This window comes from Bos javanicus, chromosome 1, assembly GCF_032452875.1.
Source record: "Bos javanicus breed banteng chromosome 1, ARS-OSU_banteng_1.0, whole genome shotgun sequence".
Taxonomy (NCBI): domain Eukaryota; kingdom Metazoa; phylum Chordata; class Mammalia; order Artiodactyla; family Bovidae; genus Bos; species Bos javanicus.
The window spans coordinates 152460614-152483997 of record NC_083868.1 but is presented as its reverse complement, the minus strand read 5'-3'; the positions used below and the strand labels follow the sequence as shown (position 1 = coordinate 152483997).

At 39.2% G+C, this 23384-nt stretch overlaps 1 protein-coding gene across 2 annotated transcripts in view; it reads left to right on the top strand.

Annotated features, from left to right (window-relative positions):
- The window catches only part of HACL1 (2-hydroxyacyl-CoA lyase 1), a 38720-nt gene that overhangs the window by 9618 nt on the left and 5718 nt on the right, over positions 1–23384 (top strand). For both annotated transcript variants that reach the window (XM_061425095.1, XM_061425105.1), the window contains exons 9-16: positions 1302–1437; positions 6180–6285; positions 7785–7868; positions 8784–8885; positions 12065–12219; positions 13204–13362; positions 14265–14372; positions 15271–15457. In XM_061425095.1, the coding sequence (XP_061281079.1) occupies positions 1302–1437; positions 6180–6285; positions 7785–7868; positions 8784–8885; positions 12065–12219; positions 13204–13362; positions 14265–14372; positions 15271–15457 (1037 nt within the window). The remainder of the gene's footprint in view (positions 1–1301; positions 1438–6179; positions 6286–7784; positions 7869–8783; positions 8886–12064; positions 12220–13203; positions 13363–14264; positions 14373–15270; positions 15458–23384) is intronic.

Below are 23384 nucleotides of genomic sequence, written 5' to 3'. Positions count from 1 at the left end.
TCAGACCATAAAGAATCTGCCTGCGATGCAGGTTCGATCCTTGGGTTGGGAAGGTTCCCTGGAGAAGGAAATGGCAACCCACTCCAGTATTCTTACCTGGAGAATCCCATGACAGAGGAGCCTGGTGGGTTACAGTCCATGGGGTCACAAGAGTCAGACATGACTCAGCGACAACAGCTGGTGGACAGACCTGATCATCAGTAAGTGTGATGTGTGTAGAGAACTGAGGTGGGTTCTCGGGAGATAGCAACAACGTTCTTGTTTGGTGATGTGGAAAACAATTCAGAAGAGATGATGCTGTAGCTGCCCAGTGGAAAAAGACATGGGTCACTGGTCACGGAGTGAACACAGAGAACCCAGGTAGTCCAGGAAGAGGGAACCGAATGGACCAAGATATTGAGGCAAGAAGAATACAAGGAAGTGTTCTGGATTTTTAAAAAAGTAAATATTTTTCATCCTGCATGGGTGAGAAAAGATTGTAATGTATTTTTATAGGGGTGAGCATTACACGAATCTGAATATACTACACCATTTGCTTGGATTCAGCAGAGAATTATAAATACTGGATGTGGAGTAATATTTACTAACTCTGAGGAAGAGCATAAAGTTAAATAGCTAAAATGACAGCCTTGGTAACATGAGAAACGAAATCATTTCTGTATCCAAACAAGGAGTTGTTTCTAGTGCCGTTGAGAGTGTAAGACATGGTTATTCCTACAGGCACGTAACTATAAATAAACAAATGGTGTGACTGCCTCGGGGTTAGTCCTGTTGCAGTCACTGGATTATGGAACCTGCAAAGTGATCTACAGAGCTTTAGAAACTTAGGCTCCTTGTTAGAATTTCCATACATAGACTAGGCAATGTGCAGTCCTGGTTGGCTGGTGGTGGGGAGCAATGTGTGAGGTTGCTTTTACCTGTCAGAGCAAGGTCTTTGCTTTCCCACCTGCACCTCCCAGTCTATGTGTGTTCAGGTAATTGTTAGTGGTAGTAATTCAGGAGGAACAGCATAGAACCGACAATTAAGAACAAGAAGAGTGGAAGGTGCAACTTTTGTTTGTGGGTAGACATACTTCAGAATAATTGATACTATTACTTGGCCAGGGGGAGGGAGGAATTAGAACTACTGCCTTCTTAAACATTTTAAAATACCAAAGATAAAAAACTCTAAGTCACCATTTGTTTCGAGTTTAAGCCCTGAGCAGGAGAATCTTTGAGAAGTTCTGAAAGCAATCTCACATGAACTCTTGTAAGTGTCTGGAGCTTAACTGCCTTGTCCAACACATTTGGATTTGTTGTAGGTGCTGCTTATGCCCATGCAGAGGAGAGCATCAGGACGCTGGTGGAGCAGTGTAAATTGCCGTTTCTGCCCACCCCCATGGGAAAGGGTGTTATCCGTGACAACCATCCAAACTGTGTAGCTGCTGCCAGATCCAGGTATGGGGCAACTCCAGATTTTAAATACAACAGCTTGGCAGATTTCAGGCTCATTTAAATTAGTTTATGACTTGAATGAATCTAGTAGAAGTTCTGAAAGAATCACGTATTTTTAAGCATACCCGTTTCTTTTTACTTTTCAGCACTTTTAATGCTGTTCTGTATCTTCTGACCCTCGTAATTTCAAATGAGAAATCTGTAGTCATTTGAATCTCTGTTCGCCTATATGTAACACTATCTTGTTTTTCTGTGGCTGCGTTCAGAATTTTTTTTTTTTTTGTCTTTGGTTCTCAGCAGTTTGATTATGATGTGTTTGGACACATTTTTTTTTTAATTTATCCTCTTTGAGATTTTCTAATCTTCTTAAATCTATGCATTGATATCTTCATCAAATTTGAAAAGTTTTGACCATTATTTCTTCAAATATGTTTTTCGGCACCAGTCTTTTTTTCTGGAGTAACACAAGATCGTTGATATTGTCCCAGAGGTCCCTGAATAAGTGTTTCATTCTTTTTAATCCTTTTATCTTTTTTATATTTCCTCTTTCTCTGCTGAGAACTTTAAAAACTTATTTATTTATTTATTCATTCATTCACTGATTTGTTTTTGGCTGTTCTGGGTCTTTGTTGCTGCACACAGGCTTTTCTCTAGTTCCAAACCAGCCGGGGTTACTGTGGAGTCCAGGCAGTGTGGCTTGCAGGCTTCAGGAGGTGAGGTGTTTGGGCTGAGTAGTTGTGGGGCACGGCTTAGTTCCATGGCATGTGAAATCTTCCCACACCAGGGATTGAACCCGTGTCTCCTGCATTGGCACGTGGGTTCTTAACCACGGGACCTCCAGGAAAGTCCTCTCTGCAGAGAACTTTTATCTTCCCACTTATTTGAAAAGTATTTTTGTTTACCTTATGGAACATAGTCATAATAGCTGATTCAAAATACGTTTACTAATTCTAACATCTGGGTCATCAGTACAGTTGTTGTCTATTCCTTATATTTTCTTCTGAAATTGGTTATCTTTTGTGTGTGTGTGTGTTGAGTAGTTTTTGACTGTATCCTAGAATTTTGAATACTATGTTGTGAGATTCTAGATCATATAGAAATCCTCCGTAGAAGGTTGATTTTGTTTATTTGTTTAACAGGCAGTTCACTCGGTTGCTTTCAGACTGCAGGTCCTATCTCACTCACTGTGGGCATAGTCCCAGGGTCGGTTAATCTCCAAGCTTCTGCTGTTCTCCTTTGAGGCTGCCCAATCGTGCCCAGCCCAGGGGTGAGCCGCAGCCCCCATTCTGGATGTGAACATGCTGGTTCCTATCCAGAACAAGGGATTTCCTTTCTCTCTTAGGACACAGCCCGAACCCTACTCCCATTTCCCAGAAGCCCTGTTCCTTCCCCTTGCTGATACCTTATAGTACCATACAACAGGTGCTGCCTTTGAAGCAATGTAGCAGAAAAAAAAAAAGATGTTAAAAAAAAGGGACATGCCCCCATACTTTCCACACCACAGGGGCCTCTTTTCCCAGTTCCTCTTGCCTGAAAAATGAAGTTTCTCTTGGGAATTTAGCTGCTTAGGACTGTGGTCCAGTGGTTAATGAGACTGTGTACTTCCAAGCAGGAGGCGTGGGTTTGATCCCTCATGAGGGAAGGTTGTGCATGCTGTGCGGTGTGGCTGAAGAAAAGAGGCAAAAAGACTTACTGCAGTGCTACTGTGCTGCACTCAGAGCACAGTTGGGAAAGAGACATAGAGAAAAAGAAAATTACAGAGCTTTTCCTCCATGCTTTCAGGCATTGCAGGCCCCTTTTCCTGATTTTCTGGCCAAAACACACTTTCTGATAGACCACTTTTTTTTAAATTTCTTTATTTTGAAATATTATAAATATACAAATGAGAGAGTAATTTAGTGAACACTATGTAACCACCGGGAGATTGCCAGGAGAAATACCAATAACCTCAGATATGCAGATGACACCACCCTTATGGCAGAAAGTGAAGAAGAACTAAAAAGCCTCTTGATGAAAGTGGAGAGTGAAAAAGTTGGCTTAAAGCTCAACATTCAGAAAACGAAGATCATGGCATCCGGTCCCATCACTTCATGGGAAATAGATGGGGAAACGGGAAACAAATCACTGCAGATGGTGACTGCAGCCATGAAATTAAAAGACGCTTACTCCTTGGAAGGAAAGTTATGACCAACCTAGATAGCATATTCAAAAGCAGAGACATTACTTTGCCAACAAAGGTCCGTCTAGTCAAGGCTATTGTTTTTCCTGTATGGTTTTCCTATGGATGTGAGAGTTGGACTCTGAAGAAGACTGAGCGCCGAAGAATTGATGGTTTTGAACTGTGGTATTGGAGAAGACTCTTGAGAGTCCCTTGGACTGCAAGGAGATCCAACCAGTCCATTCTGAAGGAGATCAGCCCTGGGATTTCTTTGGAAGGAATGATGCTAAAGCTGAAAGTCCAGTACTTTGGCCACCTCATGTGATGAGTTGACTCATTGGAAAAGACTCTGATGCTGGGAGGGATTGGGGGCAAGAGGAGAAGGGGACGACAGAGGATGAGATGGCTGGATGGCATCACTGACTCGATGGACGTGAGTCTGAGTGAACTCCGGGAGTTGGTGATGGACAGGGAGGCCTAGCGTGCTGCAGTTCATGGGGTTGCAAAGAGTCGGACACGACTGAGCGACTGATCTGATCTGATCTGATGTAACCACCACTCCACTTCATCTAATATCAAATATGTTGTTGCTTAAGGTTATTTCTGAGAAACAAAATATGACAGATTTGTTTGTAGTCCCTGCATGTCTTACCTGATCCCATCCATTTCTTCCTCCCTCTCCACAGTTCACCGTTGTGCTACACTTGGTAATTTTCATGTTGTTATGCACACACTCAGTTAGCTTTGAGGATTTTTAAAATGTAATGTTTGCTGTTCAGCCTTTAATGTTACTCATTTAATGCTATTTTAATAGGCTCATAACTGTCCCTTTTTTTCATAATAGTATACATTGTATGGGCTTCCCTGGTCGCTCAAACGGTAAAGAATCTGCCCATAATGCTGGAGACCCAGGTTTGATCCTGGGTTGGGAAGATCCCCTAGAGAAGGGAATGGCAATCCATTTCAGTATTCTTGCCTGGAAAATTCCATGCACACAAGAGCCTGGTGGGCTACAGTCCATGAGGTCACAAAGAGTCCAACATTACTGAGTGACTAACACTCATACATTGAACAGGAGCCAAATTAATTATTACACTGTTTTCTTAAAATATACTTTAACTTGGGTTGAACTGAAATTTATCTTCATTCTTGTTGAATTTTAAGAAGGTAATATTAATGACATTAATAATGTAGAAAAGATTGTAAGGGGCTATAAATAATTGTATCAAGAATTTTATGGGCTTTGGAGTATCTATAAGCAAATCTATCTCTCCATTTCCAGTTTTTATGTGTTTGTTAAATTGGACCACAGGACCAAAGCAGTATATAAGGATAGTTTTTTTGACCATATAGTTAAAATAATAGCTAAATTTCTGTGAAAAATAGCATAAACCACTACAGAAAACAAAAGCAAAAGATCCTCTTTGGGCAAAAGATAAGAAAAAAGGGAAACAGTCAAGAAGTAGAAAGAACAAAACCTATGGCAATTATGATAATAAAAATTATCCTGCAAAAAGGCAGAGACTTTGAATTGGATCAATAATAATGATGGTTATATGTATCATTAGAGCCACAGCTAAAAATGATACAATGTAAAAACAAGCAAAGATGTATGAGGTAAACAAAAGGGAAGCAAGAGTTGATAGCTCTGTTACTATCAGAGTGGATATCAAAGTAAAAATAAAAAGCAAGTTACATTGACAAAAATATTAGGATATTAATATGTAAAACTTACAAATACACTTGGTGTAATATTTTTTGAAAGCAGTTTGGAAAAGTGAATCAATCATCGTAAAAATACCTGCTTCTAGGAATCAATACGAAGTGGTCAAATAAAGATATACAACCCAGACTATTAATAGCAAAGAAAATATTTAGCAGTTGAGAAGAGCTGAAATAAATTTGTGTCCAACAAAATGTGTATCTTTTAAAATTTGTATTTAAGAATAACTTAATAAGAAAGGAAAGCATATGGTAAGCAAAAGTGCATGAGACAGTATTTAGTATATAAGCTCAACTATTTAAAAATATACATGTGTAGAAAAAAAGTGAAAGTAAAAGTCGCTCGGTCGAGTCCTGCTCTAGTCCATGGCATTCTCCAGGCCAGAACACTGGAGTGGGGAGCCTTTCCCTTCTCCAGGGGATCTTCCCAACCCAGGGATGGAACCCAGGTCTCCCGCATTGCAGGCAGATTAAAGACTAATGAAAATATGCCAGGATATTAATAATAGTTTATAAGTTGATAGTAATATTGGGTAATTTTGGCTTTTTCCTTATACTTTCCTGTTTTTTCTTGATTATCTACAGTAGACTTGTATAATTTTTCTAATGATGAAAAAGTAATAAATGCTATATAGTATGGTAGTATTTTCTGCTTATGTCAACTTTTAGATTACCATTTAAATAGGATGACTTCATAAATTATTTCAGTTTGAAAGATCGAATTTACCATTTAAGCCCATTCTGAAGAGCAGGGCAAACTCCAAATTATTTAGACTTTTCCAAATACTTTAGAAATTAATTTTAGAATAATTCAAATAAGAATGTAGATATACTTTTTGTTATATCAGATTTTTCTTTTTAATAGGGCTTTGCAATTTGCTGATGTAATTGTTTTACTCGGTGCCAGATTAAATTGGATTTTGCATTTTGGACTGCCTCCAAGGTATCAGCCAGATGTGAAGTTTATCCAGGTACTCAAAGAAGAGAGACTTAAAGTCAAAGCTATGTGTCCTTCATTGTTCTCTCAGCATTACCAGCTCTGCTTTCTTCTTGACTTTTATAATGAACAGTTTCTCTTTTTACTTAGGTAGAATTTTATAAATTGTCTAGCATAATTACAGGTACCAAAGTGAGCTGCCTTTTCAAGCCTGTGAAATATGTTTCACTTTGCTTCTAACCAGAAAACCTTTCAAAATCAAGTTTTAAATAGTTTGAAAAGCACAATTTGCTTCTTCTTTAAAGGTAGACAGAAGAGTTTCAAGTAGGAGGTAAATTGGAACAAAACATTCAGCACTATTAGGAATTGAGTAGTTTCTTTAGATTCCCAAACTTTCAAACACCCTTTGGTTAGAAACCTCTAAACAGTGGTGCAACTATGTCATTAATCAATGTTTAGAATAAGCTTTTTATCTTTATAAACCCATTTCCCTACTGGTAGAAAAACCAGTACTAGTGCGTGTACAAACCTGCTTGCCCTGCATAGATTGTGTAAAGTAAAGACCTTGCTACAATGCTGTCTTCTCCGTTTACCTTTTACTTCCTAAGTCAACTTCTAGCATTGAAAACTAAAGCCACAGACAAGCAAGACCTGGGTTGTACTGGAAGATGCTGCCACCTCTTGATTACAGAATAGAGTCCATCCTGAGTTACTTCTCAGGAAGCTGTCTTCACTGACCCACGGCCATCCAGAAATGGAGCAGAATTCTGAGTAAATAGGGCATAGTCGTGCTTTTCCTGGATTGTTGTTCAGCCGCTTAGTCATGTCTGACTCTTTTTGACTCCATTGGAGTGCAGCACGCCAGGCTTCCCTGTCCTTCGCTATCTCCTGGAATCTGCTCAAACTCGTGTGCATTGAGTTGGTAATGCCATCCAACCATCTCATCCTCTGTCACCCCCTTCTCCTGCCCTCAGCCTTTCCCAACCTTTTCCAATGAGTGGCTCTCAAAATGTGGTTCCCGGACCAGCAATTTCAGCACCACTGGGAAGTCTGTTAGGAATGCACATTTTGGGGCCCCACGCTAGACCTCTTGAGAGAAGAAACTGAGGTGGATTCTTGCAGTCTCTGGTTTAACAAGCCTACCAGGTTGTTCTGATACATGTTCAAATTTGAGAACTCCTGCTCTGAATAGGAATTCTAGTGTAATTAAGTATTCAAAACTATTATTAAGTATTCAAAACTTATTATTCAAAGCTATAATTGATCAACTCAAATGTATTCCTATGAGTACAGTGGAATAATACCAAAATTCTACAGAGTAGATTTTAAAATGAGAGAAGTTAGTGAGGTTTCTGTACTAGCCATGATCCTCATAGAGTTCATGGATTATTACTTTTATTAAGGAACTTCTTGAATATCAAATCTTAATCATATGCTTATGTGTAACATAAACAGTCCATTTATTCAGTCTTGATTCTTTAATTATTTTTAAGAATAAACATGGCTTGTTCTTTAGTCTTGTCTCTTTTTTAGGTTGATATCTGTGCAGAAGAATTGGGGAATAATGTAAGGCCTGCTGTGACCTTGCTTGGAGACGTAAATGCTGTCACTAAACAGGTGAGAGCTTTCGCCCAGGTTCTAGTTTATGTGGCTTGGTCTCAACTGAAGTCAGTTCTTGGGAATGTTTCACTTGGTAACAGGTCTTTTAATATATAAAATAAAATTTATGATAGAAAGCTATTCTTAAATATAACTATAGAACTTGGTAAATCCAACTCCTTATATATAGATCATTTGTATGTGAGTAAGTTAAGCATATTTTAAATGAGTGACAATTTAAAGGCATTTGTTTGGCAAACTGACCCAGCTATCTGAAAGATTATTACACAGCTTCCAGAGGAACTGAACTTACAGCCAAGAAATGACTTTACCTACTGGAAAAAATTCTTGCTTAGTGTTTCTTTTGGCAATAAAGATATTTTTACTCTTCAAGCTGTTACCAGTGACTTATCCAGATTCTTATTATTTGCATATAATTTATACATTTCACTGTGATAGGAGATAAGATATAGCACATTTATCACTTGACTTTGGATATAAATTAGTGTCATAGTCATCGTTACACAAAATTAGGGTGTGATCCCAACCACATATCAAAACACACTCCGGAGCATTTGACCTGTATCATGGGAATCCCTGGGTATTAGGGCTCTGAACCTTCTTGCCCAGGTTCTTTGATTTTCCTTCTAGTGTCAAACAGAGAGGACTGTGAACGCTCCTGCCTGTGATGTGTGCTTGGGGCATCACTTCTGTTTTGTCTTATGGGATCCCAGCTTCTGGCAGAGGTTTTCTGTGGTACCTGTTCATCTTCCATCAGTCGTTTACTGCCAAGAGGAAAAACAGAACATGAGTGGTGTGAAGGGTAGGCTAGTGTAGCTGTGTTGTCTTCTTTAGAAGAGACTTTTATGCTAATATGGTTTAAGCTTATTTTAAAAAAGGAAAGAAAAAATTTCTTTTTTTTTTTTTTTTTAGCTTTTAGAACAATTTGATAAAACACCATGGCAGTATCCTCCTGAGAGTGAGTGGTGGAAAGTTCTGAGAGAAAAAATGAAGAGCAATGAAGCTTTATCCAAGGTAATACGGGACCCACTGAAATTCAAGAATGCTGCGGGTCCGCGGTTGTTAGTTCTGTCATAGCATGCATACATGTGCATCCCTAAAATCACTGTGCATAAGATACACACACACATTCATGTATGTATTATGATAAATACAGCACCTGAGTTTCTTGTGAAAGTGCCACTGGAAGGGTTACCGGTTGTGAGTTACCGCGAAGTGGTGGAAAGTGGGGATCTGACACTGGGCAGAGCGCTAAGAGTCAGTGTGGATGGCTGGGGCTCCTTAGCCTCAGTTTGACCTTGGTACCAAATCACAGGAGATCTTTTGGAACCTTAAATGCTGGGGCATGTTTTTCTGCCTTTAAGGTGTAAGTTCTTTAAGGCATTCATTTAAATAAGTGTTTCATCAAAATTGAAAATTTGATCTAATGTATAGCCACCTTTTTCTTTTTTTTATTTCAATTTTATTAAGGTATAAAATTATAAAGTAAAGTACATCATGGTACTTTGGTATATATCATGGTACTTTGGTATACATGCACACTGTGAAAGAATTCTCCCTATCTAGTTAATTAACACATCCATCCCCTCACTTTTATGTTACCTTACGGTATGTTATGCTGCTGTGTTCTGTTCTGTTCTATCATTGAGACCATTTGTAGCCTTCTTTTTCAATTGAAATTTTTGTATCACTGCTGGAAATTCTTTCGCAACTTCCTCATCTGTCCTCAGGGCTTTACCTGGTAGCTGAACGCTTTGGAAATTGTAGTAATGTATGAAATTACCAAACCATCCACTGTTAGCCCAAAAACGTACCACTTCTGCAGGATTCTTCAGTTTCTATTTAAAGTCTTTACTTACGGATAGTGTTTTCTCTTTGATGGTGGGAAAGGTTGTTCCTGATTATTCCCCCCACTGTTCTATGTCTTCCTCTGCATCTCGGTTCAGCTGGGTGCAGTTTTCTGTGTTTGGGTAGAATCATGCATAAGCAAATATGAAATTCCAGCTATATTCACTGTTCCCTAATATATCAATTGTCTTGGAATAAATTTGCATTTTCCAAAGAAGTAGGGTTGATTATATATGATTCTTTCTTTGGAATTTTAATCAGTGTCTGTTTCTTCTATCAAGAGCCAGTCACACTTCTTTTTCCCGAATGATATTGTGATTAATTCCTTCTTTTCTGTAGGAATCGCCTTGGTTTAAGATGGAAGGATCTTCCCTGTCTTCTCTGGTGCAGGAGTACAGGAGGGTCCCTCATCCGTCTTGGGTATAATCTCCAGCAAATGAAAGTGGTCCAGGTGAAGAAGCAGTACTGGGACCAGATGGGGCTCTGCTGCTGATAATCTTAAAGGCATTTGGCCAGACAAGGCCCTTGACCTTGCTGTCTCCTCCTCCATTCAGAGACCCTCGGGAGTAGTGGGTGAAGCACAGCCCCTTTCCAGTGCTGTGTGTAGGGAAGGACTAGACTTTCAGATTTTCTAAAACCCGAACTTCATTTTTTATTTTTAGTATAAGGCCATATTTTATATGAAAATCTTCTAGAATAAAATTTTCACTTTTTTCCTAAGGCAGTGTTTTCCTGAAAGTGCTCAAATAAGACTTTAGTTTTGCTTAACCTAGTGTTTTTAGCTGTCTTTACTATGGCACGTCTCGGTCTTTAATATGCTACTGTGCACTGTGGATCTTCAGGAAGAGATTATTTCTTGGCTTATTTGATTGTGTCTCAAGTTGGAGCTGGAACCTGTTTTGCTTGGTCTATTCTCTCGGACTGTATACAAGTCAGATAGCTTCTCAGAGTGGTTGTCTGATGGCCATTTGGGAATTTCATAGCTTACATTAGGTTGGTGAAAAAGTAATTGCGGTTTTGGACTGTTACATTTTAAATCATTATAACTAGGCTCGAACATATCTTTATTAATCAAAATAGGACCCGTTACAATTAACACATTTTTGCCAACAAGAAATAAGATTGTTTATGCCTGTAGCATGAAAATCCATGCTTTGGGATTCAGTGAACTCTTGGAAAGCATTTTCTACTTCCTGTTGGTTATGGAAGCATTTTCCCTGTGAAAAGTTGTCAAGATGCTTGACGATGTGGTAGTCGGTTGGCAGGAAGTCAGGTGAACGTAGCAGGTGAAGCAAAACTTCAGCCCGTGGGCTGTGTGGCATGTGGTCGGGCGGTGTCGTGCAGAAGAATTAGGCCCATTCTGTTGATCAGTACCAGCTGCGGGTGTTGGAGTTTTCAGTGCATCTCATCGATTTGCTGAGCATACTTCTCAGATGTAATGGTTTCACTGGGATTCAGAAAGCTGTAGTAGATCAGATGGGCAGCAGACCACCAGACAGTGACCATGACCTTTTTGTGTTGCAAGTTTGGTTTTGGGAAGAGTTTTGGAGTTTCTTCTCAGTCCAGCCACTGAGCTGGTCATCGCCAGCTGTCATGTAAAATCTACTTTTTGCCTCACGTCACAGTCCAATCAAAAAAGGGTTTGTTGTTGTTGCATAGAATAAGAAAGGACAACACTTGAAAATGACAATTTTTTTGATTTTTGGTCACCTTATGAGGCACCCACTTAGGTTTTTTGCCTTTCCAATTTGCTTCAAGTGCCAAACGACTGTAGAACGGTCGACATTGAGCTTTGGACAACTTCTCAGGTAAGGGATCAGCTTACAGTCAGCTTCAGTGATTGCTCTCCGTTGGTCACTGTCAGCTTCTGATGGCTGGCTGCTGCACTCCTCATCGTCAAGGCTCTTGTCTCCTTCGCAAAACTTTCTGCACCACCACTGCAGCATACACTTGTTAGCATCTCCTGGGCCAAACGCGTTGACGTTGTGAGTTTTCTCTGCTGCTTTATGACCCATTTTGAACTCGAATAAGAAAATTGCTCGGACTTGCTTTTTGTCTTAACATTATTTGCCTAGTCTAAAATAAATATAAAATAAACAGCAAGTAATGTCATAAGCAGAACAGCACAAAGTGAGAAACGCACATGAAAATGATGTGTAACAAAACCATGTTTATTTAAGGGTGCATTCCAGTGTTGAACAGCAAAGCTCAGCAGTACAGAACCATGGTTACTTTTGCACCAACCTAAATAGTTGTTGCAAATCAGTTTGAAAGTAGCTTATTGATGATTTTTATTCTCATTGTGTCCTAATCTAATTTGATTATATTTCCTTCTAATGTTTTAGGAATTAGCTTCCAAAAAATCTCTGCCTATGAACTATTACACAGTATTCTACCATGTTCAAGAACAACTACCCAGAGACTGTTTTGTGGTGAGTGAAGGAGCAAATACTATGGATATTGGACGTACTGTGCTTCAAAACTACCTTCCTCGCCACAGGTAAGGCTTCCAAGAAAGGAATTATAATGAAATAATGCGTTCAATTAGAAATGACAGAAAGCAAATTAATAAAAACATTTGAAAATTCTATGTGTCCATAAGGACATACTTCATAAATATATTTTTAGTAAAGGTTTTGGAGCACTTCTGTGCTTGGTATGAGACTGACGAGCTGCCTGTTGCACTAAAGAGGCAACTTAAAAAACACTTGCTCCTTAGAAGTAAAGCTATGACAAACCTATAGCATATTAAAAAGCAGAGACATCACTTTGTCACCAAAGATGTGTATAGTCAAAGCTGTGGTTTTTCTCGTGAGAGTTGGACCATAAAGAAGGCTGAGTGCCAAAAAATTGATGCTTTCAAATTGTGGTGCTGGAGAAGACTCTGAGAGTCTCTTGGACTGCAAGGAGATCAAACCAGTCAATCTTAGGGGAATTCAACCCTGCATATTCATTGGAAGGACTGATGCTGAAGCTGAAGCTCCAGTACTTTGGCCACCTGATGTGAAGAACCAACTTACTGGAAAAGACACTGCTGCTGGGAAAGGTTGAAGGCAAAAGGAGAAGGGACTGGCAGAGGATAAGATGGTTAGATAGCATCACTAACTTGATGGACATGAATTTGAACAAACTCTGGAAAATAGTATAGAACAGAGGAGCCCGGCATTCTGCAGTCCATAGGGTCAAACTCGACTTAGCGACTGAACAGCAATGCTTGGTGTGCCCTGAGGTCATGTGATAATTTGTGTACTCAGTGTTCTGAGGATATATTCACAGTCTTCCAAGCAATCATAGGTGATTTTTCCCATTCATTCTGCTTATCCGCAACAAATTAGTTTCTCACAGTCTTAAAACTTAATAATAAGGAGGATGTTTTTATTGTTCTTTATTGTTCCATGAGCCATGTGGATATGACTAGATTTGTGCCAACCCCACCATCTGTGATATGCCCAGAGAGTTTCATTTTAGCTCTGTTCCCCAACAGACTTGATGCTGGTACTTTTGGAACAATGGGAGTTGGTTTGGGATTTGCCATTGCAGCTGCTATAGTGGCTAAAGATAGAAACCCAGGGCAGCGGGTCATCTGTGTGGAAGGAGACAGTGCATTTGGATTTTCTGGCATGGAAGTAGAAACCATCTGCAGGTAAAAAAGCATCCTGAATCAGGGTATTTCTTTCTCTGAAATATGAAAAATTATACCCAAGACCCACTTGCCTAATGCAAAACAGGGGAGTAGTTTTTAGGTCACTGAAAAAAGTTCTGGTCTGAAAAACTCTTGATTTCTTTGGGGAGATAGCAGAGCTTGGTGGTTAAGAGCACAGCCTCTGGGTCAGATGGCCTGGATTATTTAAATGCTGGCTGTTCCACCAGGACCCAAAATAAGTCTCTTAACCAAATTTCAGTCTCCTCTAAAACAGGAATAGGAATCGTACTAGTTTCTACCTTAAAGGACAGTTGTGAGGAACAGTTGAAGTAATCTAGGTGCTTCAGGGGGTGGATTAAATATGGAAGGTGTCATTCTTGTTAGCACCCAGATCTGTGAAAACCAAGGTTCAGAAAAACTCAGTGATTTGTCCAAGGTACACAGCTGCATAGTGGTAGGACCAGTCTGCCAACCACTAACCTTTCACTCTTTCTACCGCTCCATGATATTTCTGTTAATAATTTGATCATCTTTATTAGGGTTTCCCTGATAGCTCAGAGTGTAAAGAGTCTGTCTGCAGTGCAAGAGACTGGGGTTCCATCCCCGGGTCAGAAAGATCCCCTGGAGAAGGGCATGGCAGCCCACTCCAGTCTTCTTGCCTGGAAAATCCCATGGACAGAGGAGCCCGGCAGGCTACAGTCCATGGAGTCGCAAAAAGTCAGACACAACTGAGCGACTTTCACTTTCACTAGGATAACAAATGCTTAATTTTTAGTCTTATCCTAATACTACAAAAAAGCTTATGGAAAACTATCCATTTTCAAGTTAAAATTTTAATCCAATGAAAAGAAATTGCTTTCGAATGGAAAATTATTTCCTTTATATTTTGCTTTCAATTTTAGGTACAACTTGCCAATTGTACTTTTGGTGGTGAATAATAATGGAATTTATCAAGGTTTTGATACAGATAGTTGGAAGGAAATGTTAAAATTTGGAGATGCTACTACAGTGTAAGTAACCCAGAATAACATATATTTACTTTTCTCATCGAGTTTAATCTGTTTAAAAAGTGTGCTGTACCAGAATGTGCCTGCGTGGTGTAAGTATTGCTTCTTTCCATGGCCGGCTGCTCTACAGGGCAGGAGTTCTGTCTGCATGGTTCCTTTTCATACAACCATCCTTGATTGGCACTTCAATGAGCAGTTTATGATCAGGGAGCCACTGAAGTCTCAGGTGAATGAGTTTGATGTCTAAGCCTTGTTAACAAAAAAACTTATTGCAAAATGCTCCTAGTCCTACTATTCCTACTGTACAATATAGGGATATAGATGTTTACATATTATTCATGATACAGAGGTCTTCCTTTTACCACGCTAAATTTTGGTCATCTGATGCCACAGTCACCCTGAGACAGTACTGTGGCTGGCCGTGGGATGTGAGAGATGTGAATCTGGCAGCAGGGCATGGGTATGTTTCTTAAGCCTTGCTGACTTTGTCGTTTTGTTGTGATTTGCGGTTTTGTAGTAATCACTCCTTTTTTCTTCTTTTTTATGAGAAGAAGGATTCATAATAATTGATGGTATAGCTTACACTGTCCATCAAGGTAGCTACTAGCCACATATGGCTGTTTAACTTTAAATTAAAAATTCAGTTCTTCTTTTTAATCAGTCATATTTAAAGTGCTCAGAGCAGCAGGTCACTAGTAGTTACTGTATTGGACAAAACAGATATAAAAATTTCCATCATCATAGAAAGTTCATTAGACATTGTCACATAGACAATAAAAAATGTATGGAAAGTTTAATTTACAGGCATCTCAGTTTACATATGCCTTTCAGTTTAGCTGAAATTTTCCCACAAATTATTTCAGACAAATTATTTTCTATTGACTATGACCTTCTTTTTCAGGGCCCCTCCAATGTGTCTTCTGCCTCACTCACATTATGAGCACATCATGACTGCATTTGGAGGCAAAGGGTATTTTGTACAAACACCAGAAGAACTCCAGAAATCCCTGAGGCAGAGCCTGGCAGACACAACTAATCCCTCCCTTATCAACATCATGATTGAGCCACAAGGCACGCGGAAAGCCCAGGTAAAGGCAATTGCTAAGCAGAAGGCATCTCTCAGCCCACCCCCAAAAGTATCTACCAAATAGAACACCCTCTCATTTACAGAGTTCTGTGTAAACCATTTCTTTTTTTTTTTTTTTTTTTGTAAACCATTTCTGAGTTTGTCACTGTCATCTGTTTGTTCAATGAGTATTTGTTAAGATAGGTATTAGATGTGCTATGTCAGGTGCTAAGAATAGCTTAGTGAGCAAAGCTAGGCTCAGTTCTCACTTCGTGGAGTTTATTGTCCAGTCAGAAAGTACAGTCCGTCACCTCTCAACTAGAATGTATCACAGTAAAGTGAGGCAATTCCTCTGAAGGAAAGAAACCCAGTTCTGAATAAACATAAAACAAAGGAATCCAAGAAGTTGTGGAGGAAAGGGAACCTTCCTACCCTATTGATGGGGTGTAAAGTGGTGCAGCCACTGTGGGAAATAGTATGGAAGTTCCTCAGAAAAGTAAAAACAGAGTTGCCATATGATCCAGCAGTCCTGCTCCTGGACGTGTATCTGATGCAAACCATAATTTGAAAAGATACATGCACCCAAGTGTTCACTGCAGGAATAATGAAGACATGGAAGCAACCTAAATGTCCATCAAGAGATTAATAGATAAAAATGTAGTACCTGTATACAATGAAATATTACTCAGCAGTAAAAGGAACAAAATTATGCCGTTTGCAGCAACATGGGTGGGCCTAGAGATTATCATATCAAGTGAAGTAAGTCAGAAAGAGAAAGACAAATACTGTCTGGTATCATTTGTAGGTGGAATCTAAAGTTTGACACAGATGAACTTACCTGTGAAACAGAAGCAGACTGATACAGAGAACAGATTTGTGGTTGCCACGGGGGAGGGCGAGAGGGAAGGGATGGATTGGGAGTCTAGGATCAGCAGGTGCAAACTATTATATATAAAATGGGTAGGCAACAGAGTCCTACTGTATAACACAGGGAACTATGTTCAAAAGTCTATTATAAGCCATAATGGAAAAGAATATGAAAAAGGGTATCTTTGTACATGTATAATGGAATCACTTTGCTATTCATCAAAAATTCACACAACATTGTAAATCAACTAAGTATACTTCAATAAAATAAATTTGAAAACAAGCAAAAAAACCCACAAAGGAATTCAGTTTATACTGGAGTCACCAGGAAGTCTTCTCAGAAGTGATGCTTAAACCGAGAGCTGAAGGATAAGTAAGGAAGTAGGACATGCTCAGCAAAGAAGCGAGAAGAACACTGTGCACAGGCTGTTTAGCAGGACAGAGCGTGGCAAGTCCAGGAAACTGAAAGAAGGCCAAAGTGGCCAGAAGGCAGAGAGTGGATATAGTCTCAATAGGATAGGAGATTATATAATAGGGTAATTTGGGTAATTATATTCAAAGTTACTTTGGCCTCTAAAGCAAAACTGCAGTATAGAGTATACCAGTAAAATAAATGATAAAGTTTATAGCCTGCTCCTCTTCCATTCCAGATTAAGTTGCTTTTCATACTTACCTTTGTACTTTGATCCTGGTCCAGCTAATTTTGCTTTCTCTTAAATACCTGGCCTTCAAGCTTACACCTTGCATATCAGCTGTTGTTTTCAATGTTTTGTATATTTTTTCAAGGAGTTTTTGTCTTGGTTCTTTATACATCTGCTGTTAGATTTTCTTCTGTTTTGAACAAGGCAGTGGACAAATGGGCAAAATGGACACCTGGTAAATGAATATAAATTACCTTATTTGGAATCTATGAAATGTACAGAATTGTACTGAAATTCTGTTTTTATAAAACAGATAACAAGGACTTTGGTAAAAGGAATAAAGGGGAACTACAAAACAGCCAGAGAAGAACAAAATGGCAATAAGTACATACCTATCAGTAATTACTTTAAATATTAATGTATTAAGTTCTTGAATCAAAGTAAATAGAGTGGCTGAATGGATAAAAGATACATCTATATGCTGCCTATAAGAGACTCACTTCAGTTATAAGAACACACACAGACTGAAAATAAAGAGATGGAAAAAAATAATCTGTGCAAATGGAAACCAGAGGAAAGCTAGAGTAGCTGTACTTCTATCAGATAAAATAGACTTCAGAACAAGAGACTGTAGCAAGAGAAAAAGAAGGGCATTGTGTAATGATAGAGGAGTCAATCCAACAAAAGCAAAAGAGACACTGATGTGTGGAACAGTCTTATGGACTCTGTGGGAGAGGGAGAGGGTGGGGAGATGTGGGAGAATGGCAATGAAACATGTAAAATACCATGTAGGAAACGAGTTGCCAGTCCAGGTTCGATGCACGATGCTGGATGCTTGGGGCTGGTGCACTGGGACGGCCCAGAGGGATGGTATGGGGAGGGAGGAGGGAGGAGGGTTCGGGATGGGGAACACATGTATACCTGTGGCGGATTCATTTTGATATTTGGCAAAACTAATACAATTATGTAAAGTTTAAAAATAAAATTAGAAAAAAAAAAGACATAACATTTATAAATATGACATAAGAAAGTACATAGACATACAACATAGGAAAGTACACGCATACACATGGATATAAAGCAAATATTTACAGACCTAAAGAGAGAAAGACATCAGTATAATAATATTCAGGAACTTTAACATCCACTTACATCAGTGATAGTTTCAGATCAGATCAGATCAGTCGTTCAGTCGTGTCTGACTCTTTGCGACCCCATGAATCGCAGCACGCCAGGCCTCCCTGTCTATCACCAACTCCTGGAGTTCACTCAGACTCCCGTCCATCGAGTCAGTGATGCCATCCAGCCATCTCATCCTCTGTCATCCCCTTCTCCTCTTGCCCCCAATCCCTCCCCCAGAGTCTTTTCCAATGAGTCAACTCTTCGCATGAGGTGGCCAAAGTATTGGACTTTCAGCTTTAGCATCATTCCTTCCAAAGAAATCCCAGGGCTGATCTCCTTCAGAATGGACTGGTTGGATCTCCTTGCAGTCCAAGGGACTCTCAAGAGTCTTCTCCAACACCACAGTTCAAAAGCATCAATTCTTTGGTGCTCAGCCTTCTTCACAGTCCAACTCTCACATCCATACATGACCACAGAAAAAACCATAGCCTTGACTAGACGAACCTTTGTTGGCAAAGTAATGTCTCTGCTTTTGAATATGCTATCTAGGTTGGTCATAACTTTCCTTCCAAGGAGTAAGCGTCTTTTAATTTCATGGCTGCAGTCACCATCTGCAGTGATTTTGGAGCCCAGAAAAATAAAGTCTGACACGGTTTCCACTGTTTCCCCATCTATTTCCCATGAAGTGGTGGGACCGGATGCCATGATCTTCGTTTTCTAAATGTTGAACTTTAAGCCAACTTTTTCACTTTCCACTTTCACCTTCATCAAGAGGCTTTTTACTTCCTCTTCACTTTCTGCCATAAGGGTGGTGTCATCTGCATATCTGAGGTTATTGATATTTCTCCCGGCAGTCTTGATTCCAGCTTGTGTTTCTTCCAGTCCAGTGTTTCTCATAATGTACTCTGCATAGAAGTTAAATAAGCAGGGTGACAATATACAGCCTTGACGTACTCCTTTTCCTATTTGGAACCAGTCTGTTGTTCCATGTTCAGTTCTAACTGTTGCTTCCTGACCTGCATATAGGTTTCTCAAGAGGCAGATCAGGTGGTCTGGTATTCCCATCTCTTTCAGAATTTTCCACAGTTGATTGTGATCCACACAGTCAAAGACTTTGGTGTAGTCAATAAAGCAGAAATAGATGTTTTTCTGGAACTCTCTTGCTTTTTCCATGATCCATCGGATGTTGGCAATTTGATCTCTGGTTCCTCTGCCTTTTCTAAAACCAGCTTGAACATGAGGAAGTTCACAGTTCACATATTGCTGAAGCCTGGCTTGGAGAATTTTAAGCATTACTTTACTAGCACGTGAGGTGAGTGCGGTTGTGCGGTAGTTTGAGCATTCTTTGGCATTGATAGCTTATCCAGACACAAAATCAGTTAGAAAACATCAACCTTCTATGACGCATTTGAACAGATGGACTTAACTTACTGACTGAAAACATTTCAGTATACACTTACATGACAAATCACTGGCCACAGGCGTTAGTTTCTGCAAAAACTCCCCAGTCAATGACGTATGTATTCAGAACATTCCTTTCAAAAACAACAGTATACACATTCTTTTCAAGTGCACATGAAACTTTCTCCAGGATAGATCATATGTTAGGACACAAAACAAATCTTCATAAATTTAAGAATAAAATCATACAAAGCATCTTTTTCAGCCACCATAGTGTGAAACTTGAAATCGATTACAAAAGAAAACTAGAAAATGTGGAGCTGAAACAACATGTTACTGCGCAGCAAAGGGGTCAAAGAATAAATTTTTTAAAAATTTAAATGAAAATGCTAATAAAATATATCAAAATGTATGGGATGTAGCAAAAGCAGGTCTCAGAAGTTCATAGCAATAAAAGCCTACCTCAAAAAACAAGAAAAATTTCAAACAACCTGACTTTACACTTGAAGAAACTAAGGGGGGGAAAAGCCCAAAGTTGTTAGAAGGAAGGAAATAACAAAGGTCAGAGCACATATAAATGAATTAGAGTCTAAAAGCACAGTAGAAAAGATTGATGTAACTTAACTCTGGTTCTTTGAATAGTTAAAACTGACACAACTTTATCTAGAATCAGCAAGAATAAAGGGAGAGGACTCAAAATCAGAAATGAAAGATGAGCCATTACAACTGATACTGTGGAAATATAAAAATTCATGGAGACTACTGTGAACAAATATATACTAATAAATTTGACAACCTAAATTTATGGATAAATTCCTAGAAACATGTAAACTACCAAGACTGAATCATGAAGAAATAAAAAATTTGAATAGACTGATTAGTAGTTAGAAGATTGAATTGGTAATCAAAACCTCTGAAACAAAAGTCCAGGACCAGGTGGCTTCATTGGTGAATTCTACCAAACATTCAAAGCAGAATTAATATCAGTTCTTCTCAAATTCTTCCAGAAGATAAAGGAGGAAGGAACACTTGTGAAGTCATTTTTACAAGGCCAAATTTACCTCAATAACCAAGATCAGACAAGGATACCACAAGAAAAGAAAATTATCCTTGATGAACATAGATGTAAAAACCTTAATAAAATATTAGCAAACCAAATTCAACAATACATTAAAAAATTATATTGTATGATGAACTAGGGTTTATTCCAGGTATTTAAAAACAGTTGCTATCTACAAATCAGTCATTGTGGTACACTACATTAACAAAATGAAGGATAAAAATAATATGATCATCTCAATAGATGTTGTCTTGGTTCAGTCGCTCAACCTGTTCAACTCTTTGCAACCCCATGGAGTTCCCTGTCCTTCACCATCTCCTGGAGCTTGTTCACACTCATGTCCATAAAGTCAGTGATTCCATCCAACCATTTCATCTTCTGTCACCCTCTTCTCCTCCTACCTTCAGTCTTTTCCAGCTTCCAGGTCTTTTCTAATAAGTCAGCTCTTTGCATCGGGTGCCCAAAATATTGGAGCTTCAGCTTCAGCATCAGTCCTTCCAATGAATATTCAGGATTGATTTCCTTTAGGATTGACTGGTTTGATCTTGCAGTCCAAGGGACTTTTCAAGAGTCTTCTATAGCACCACAGTTCAAAAGCATCAATTCTTTGGTGCTCAGCTTTCTTTATGGTCCAATTCTCACATCCATACATGACTAGTGGAAAAAACGTAGCTTTCATGTAGATGAGCCTTTGTCAGCAAAGTAATGTCTCTGCTTTTTAATATGCTGTCTAGGTTTATCATAGCATTTCTTTCAAGGAGCAAGCCTCTTTCAATTTCATGGCTGCAGTCACCATCTGCAGTGATTTTGGAGCCCAAGAAAATAAAGTCTGTCACTTTCTATTGTTTCCCCATCTATTTGCCATGAACTGCTAGGAAAGATTGAGGGCAGGAGAAGAAGGGGATGACAGAGGATGAGATCAATGGACATGGGTTTGGGTGGACTCTGGGAGTTGGTGATGGACAGGGAAGCCTGGCGTGCTGCGGTTCGTGGGGTCGCAAAGAGTCAGACACGACTGAGCGACTGAACTGAACTGAACTGATGGGACTGGATGCCATAATCTTAGTTTTTTGAATGTTGGGTTTTAAGCCAGCTTTTTCTCTCTCCTCTTTCACCTTCATCAAGAGGCTTTTTAATTCCTCTTTGCTTTCTGCCATAAGGGTGGTGTCATCTACGTATCTGAAGTTATTGATATTTCTCCTGGCAATCTTGATTCCAGCTTGCACTTCATCCAGCCCAGTATTTCACATGATGTTCACTGCATATAAGTTGAATAAGCAGGGTGACAGTATATAGCCTTGATATACTCCTTTCCCAATTTAGAACCAGTATTCTGTTCTTCCATGTCCAATTCTAACTGTTGCTCATTGACTTGAATACAGATTTCTCAGGAGGTAGGTAAGCTGGTCTGGTATTCTCATCTCTTTAAGGATGCTTCACAGTTTGTTGTGATCCACACAGTCAAAGGCTTTAGCATAGTCAGTAAAACAAGTAGATGACTTTCTGAAATTCTGCTTTTTCTATGATCCAGCAGATGTTGGCAATTTGATCTCTGGTTCCTCTGCCTTTTCTAAATCCAGCTTGAACATCTGGAAGTTCTCGATTCACATACTGTTGAAGCCTGGCTTGGAGAATCTTGAGCGTTATTTTGCTAGCGTATGAAATCAATGCAACTGTGTGATAGTTTGAACATTTCTTGGCATTTCCCTTCTTTGGTATTAGAATGAAAACTGACCTTTTCTACTCCTGTGGCCACCGCTGATTTTTCCAAATTTGCTGGATTGTTGAGTGCTGTACTTTCACAGCATCATCTTTTAGGATTTGAAATAGCTCAACTGGAATTCCATCACCTCCACTAGCTTTGTTCGTAGTGATGTTTCCTAAGGCCCACTTGACTTCACACTCCAAGATGTCTGGCTCTAGGTGAGTGATCACACCTTTGTGGTTATCTGGATCATGAAGATCTTTTTTGTACAGTTCTTCTGTGTAGTCTTGCCACCTCTTCTTAATATCGTCTGCTTCTATTAGGTCCATACCATTTCTGTCTTTTATTGTGCCTGTCTTTGCATGAAATGTTTCATTGGTATCTCTAATTTTCTTGAAGAGATCTCTAGTCTTTCTCATTCTGTTGTTTTCCTCTATTTCTTTGCACTGATCACTTAGGAAGCTTTTCTTATCTCTCCTTGCTATTCTTTGGAACTCTGCGTTCAGATGATTTTATCTTTCCTTTTCTCCTGTGCCTTTCACTTTTCTTCTTTTCTCAGCTATTTGTAAGGCCTCCTCAGACAACTATTTTGCCTTCTTGCATTTCTTTTTCTTGGAGATGATTTTGATCACCACCTCTTGTACAATGTTATGAACCCCCATCCATAGTTCTTCAGGCATTCTGTCAGATCTAATTCCTTGAATCTATTTGTCACTTCCACTGTATAATTATAAAGGGTTTGATTTAGGTCATACCTGAATGGCCTAGTGGTTTTCTCTACTTCAATTTAAGTCTGAATTTTGCAATAAGGAATTCATGATCTGAGTCACAGCTCCTGGTCTTGTTTTTGCTGACTGTATAGAGCTTCTCCATCTTCGGCTGCAAAGAATATAATCAATCTAATTTTGGTATTGACCATCTGGTGATGTCCACGTGTAGAGTCTTCTCTTGTGTTGTTGGAAGAGGGTGTTCGCTATGACCAGTGCATTCTCTTGGCAAAACTCTGTTAGCCTTTGCCCTGCTTCATTTTGTACTCAAGGCCAAACTTGCCTGTTATACCAGGTATCTCTTGACTTCCTACTTTTGCCTTCCAGTACCCTATAATGAAAAGAACATCTTTTTGGGGTGTTAGTTCTAGAAGGTCTTGTAGGTC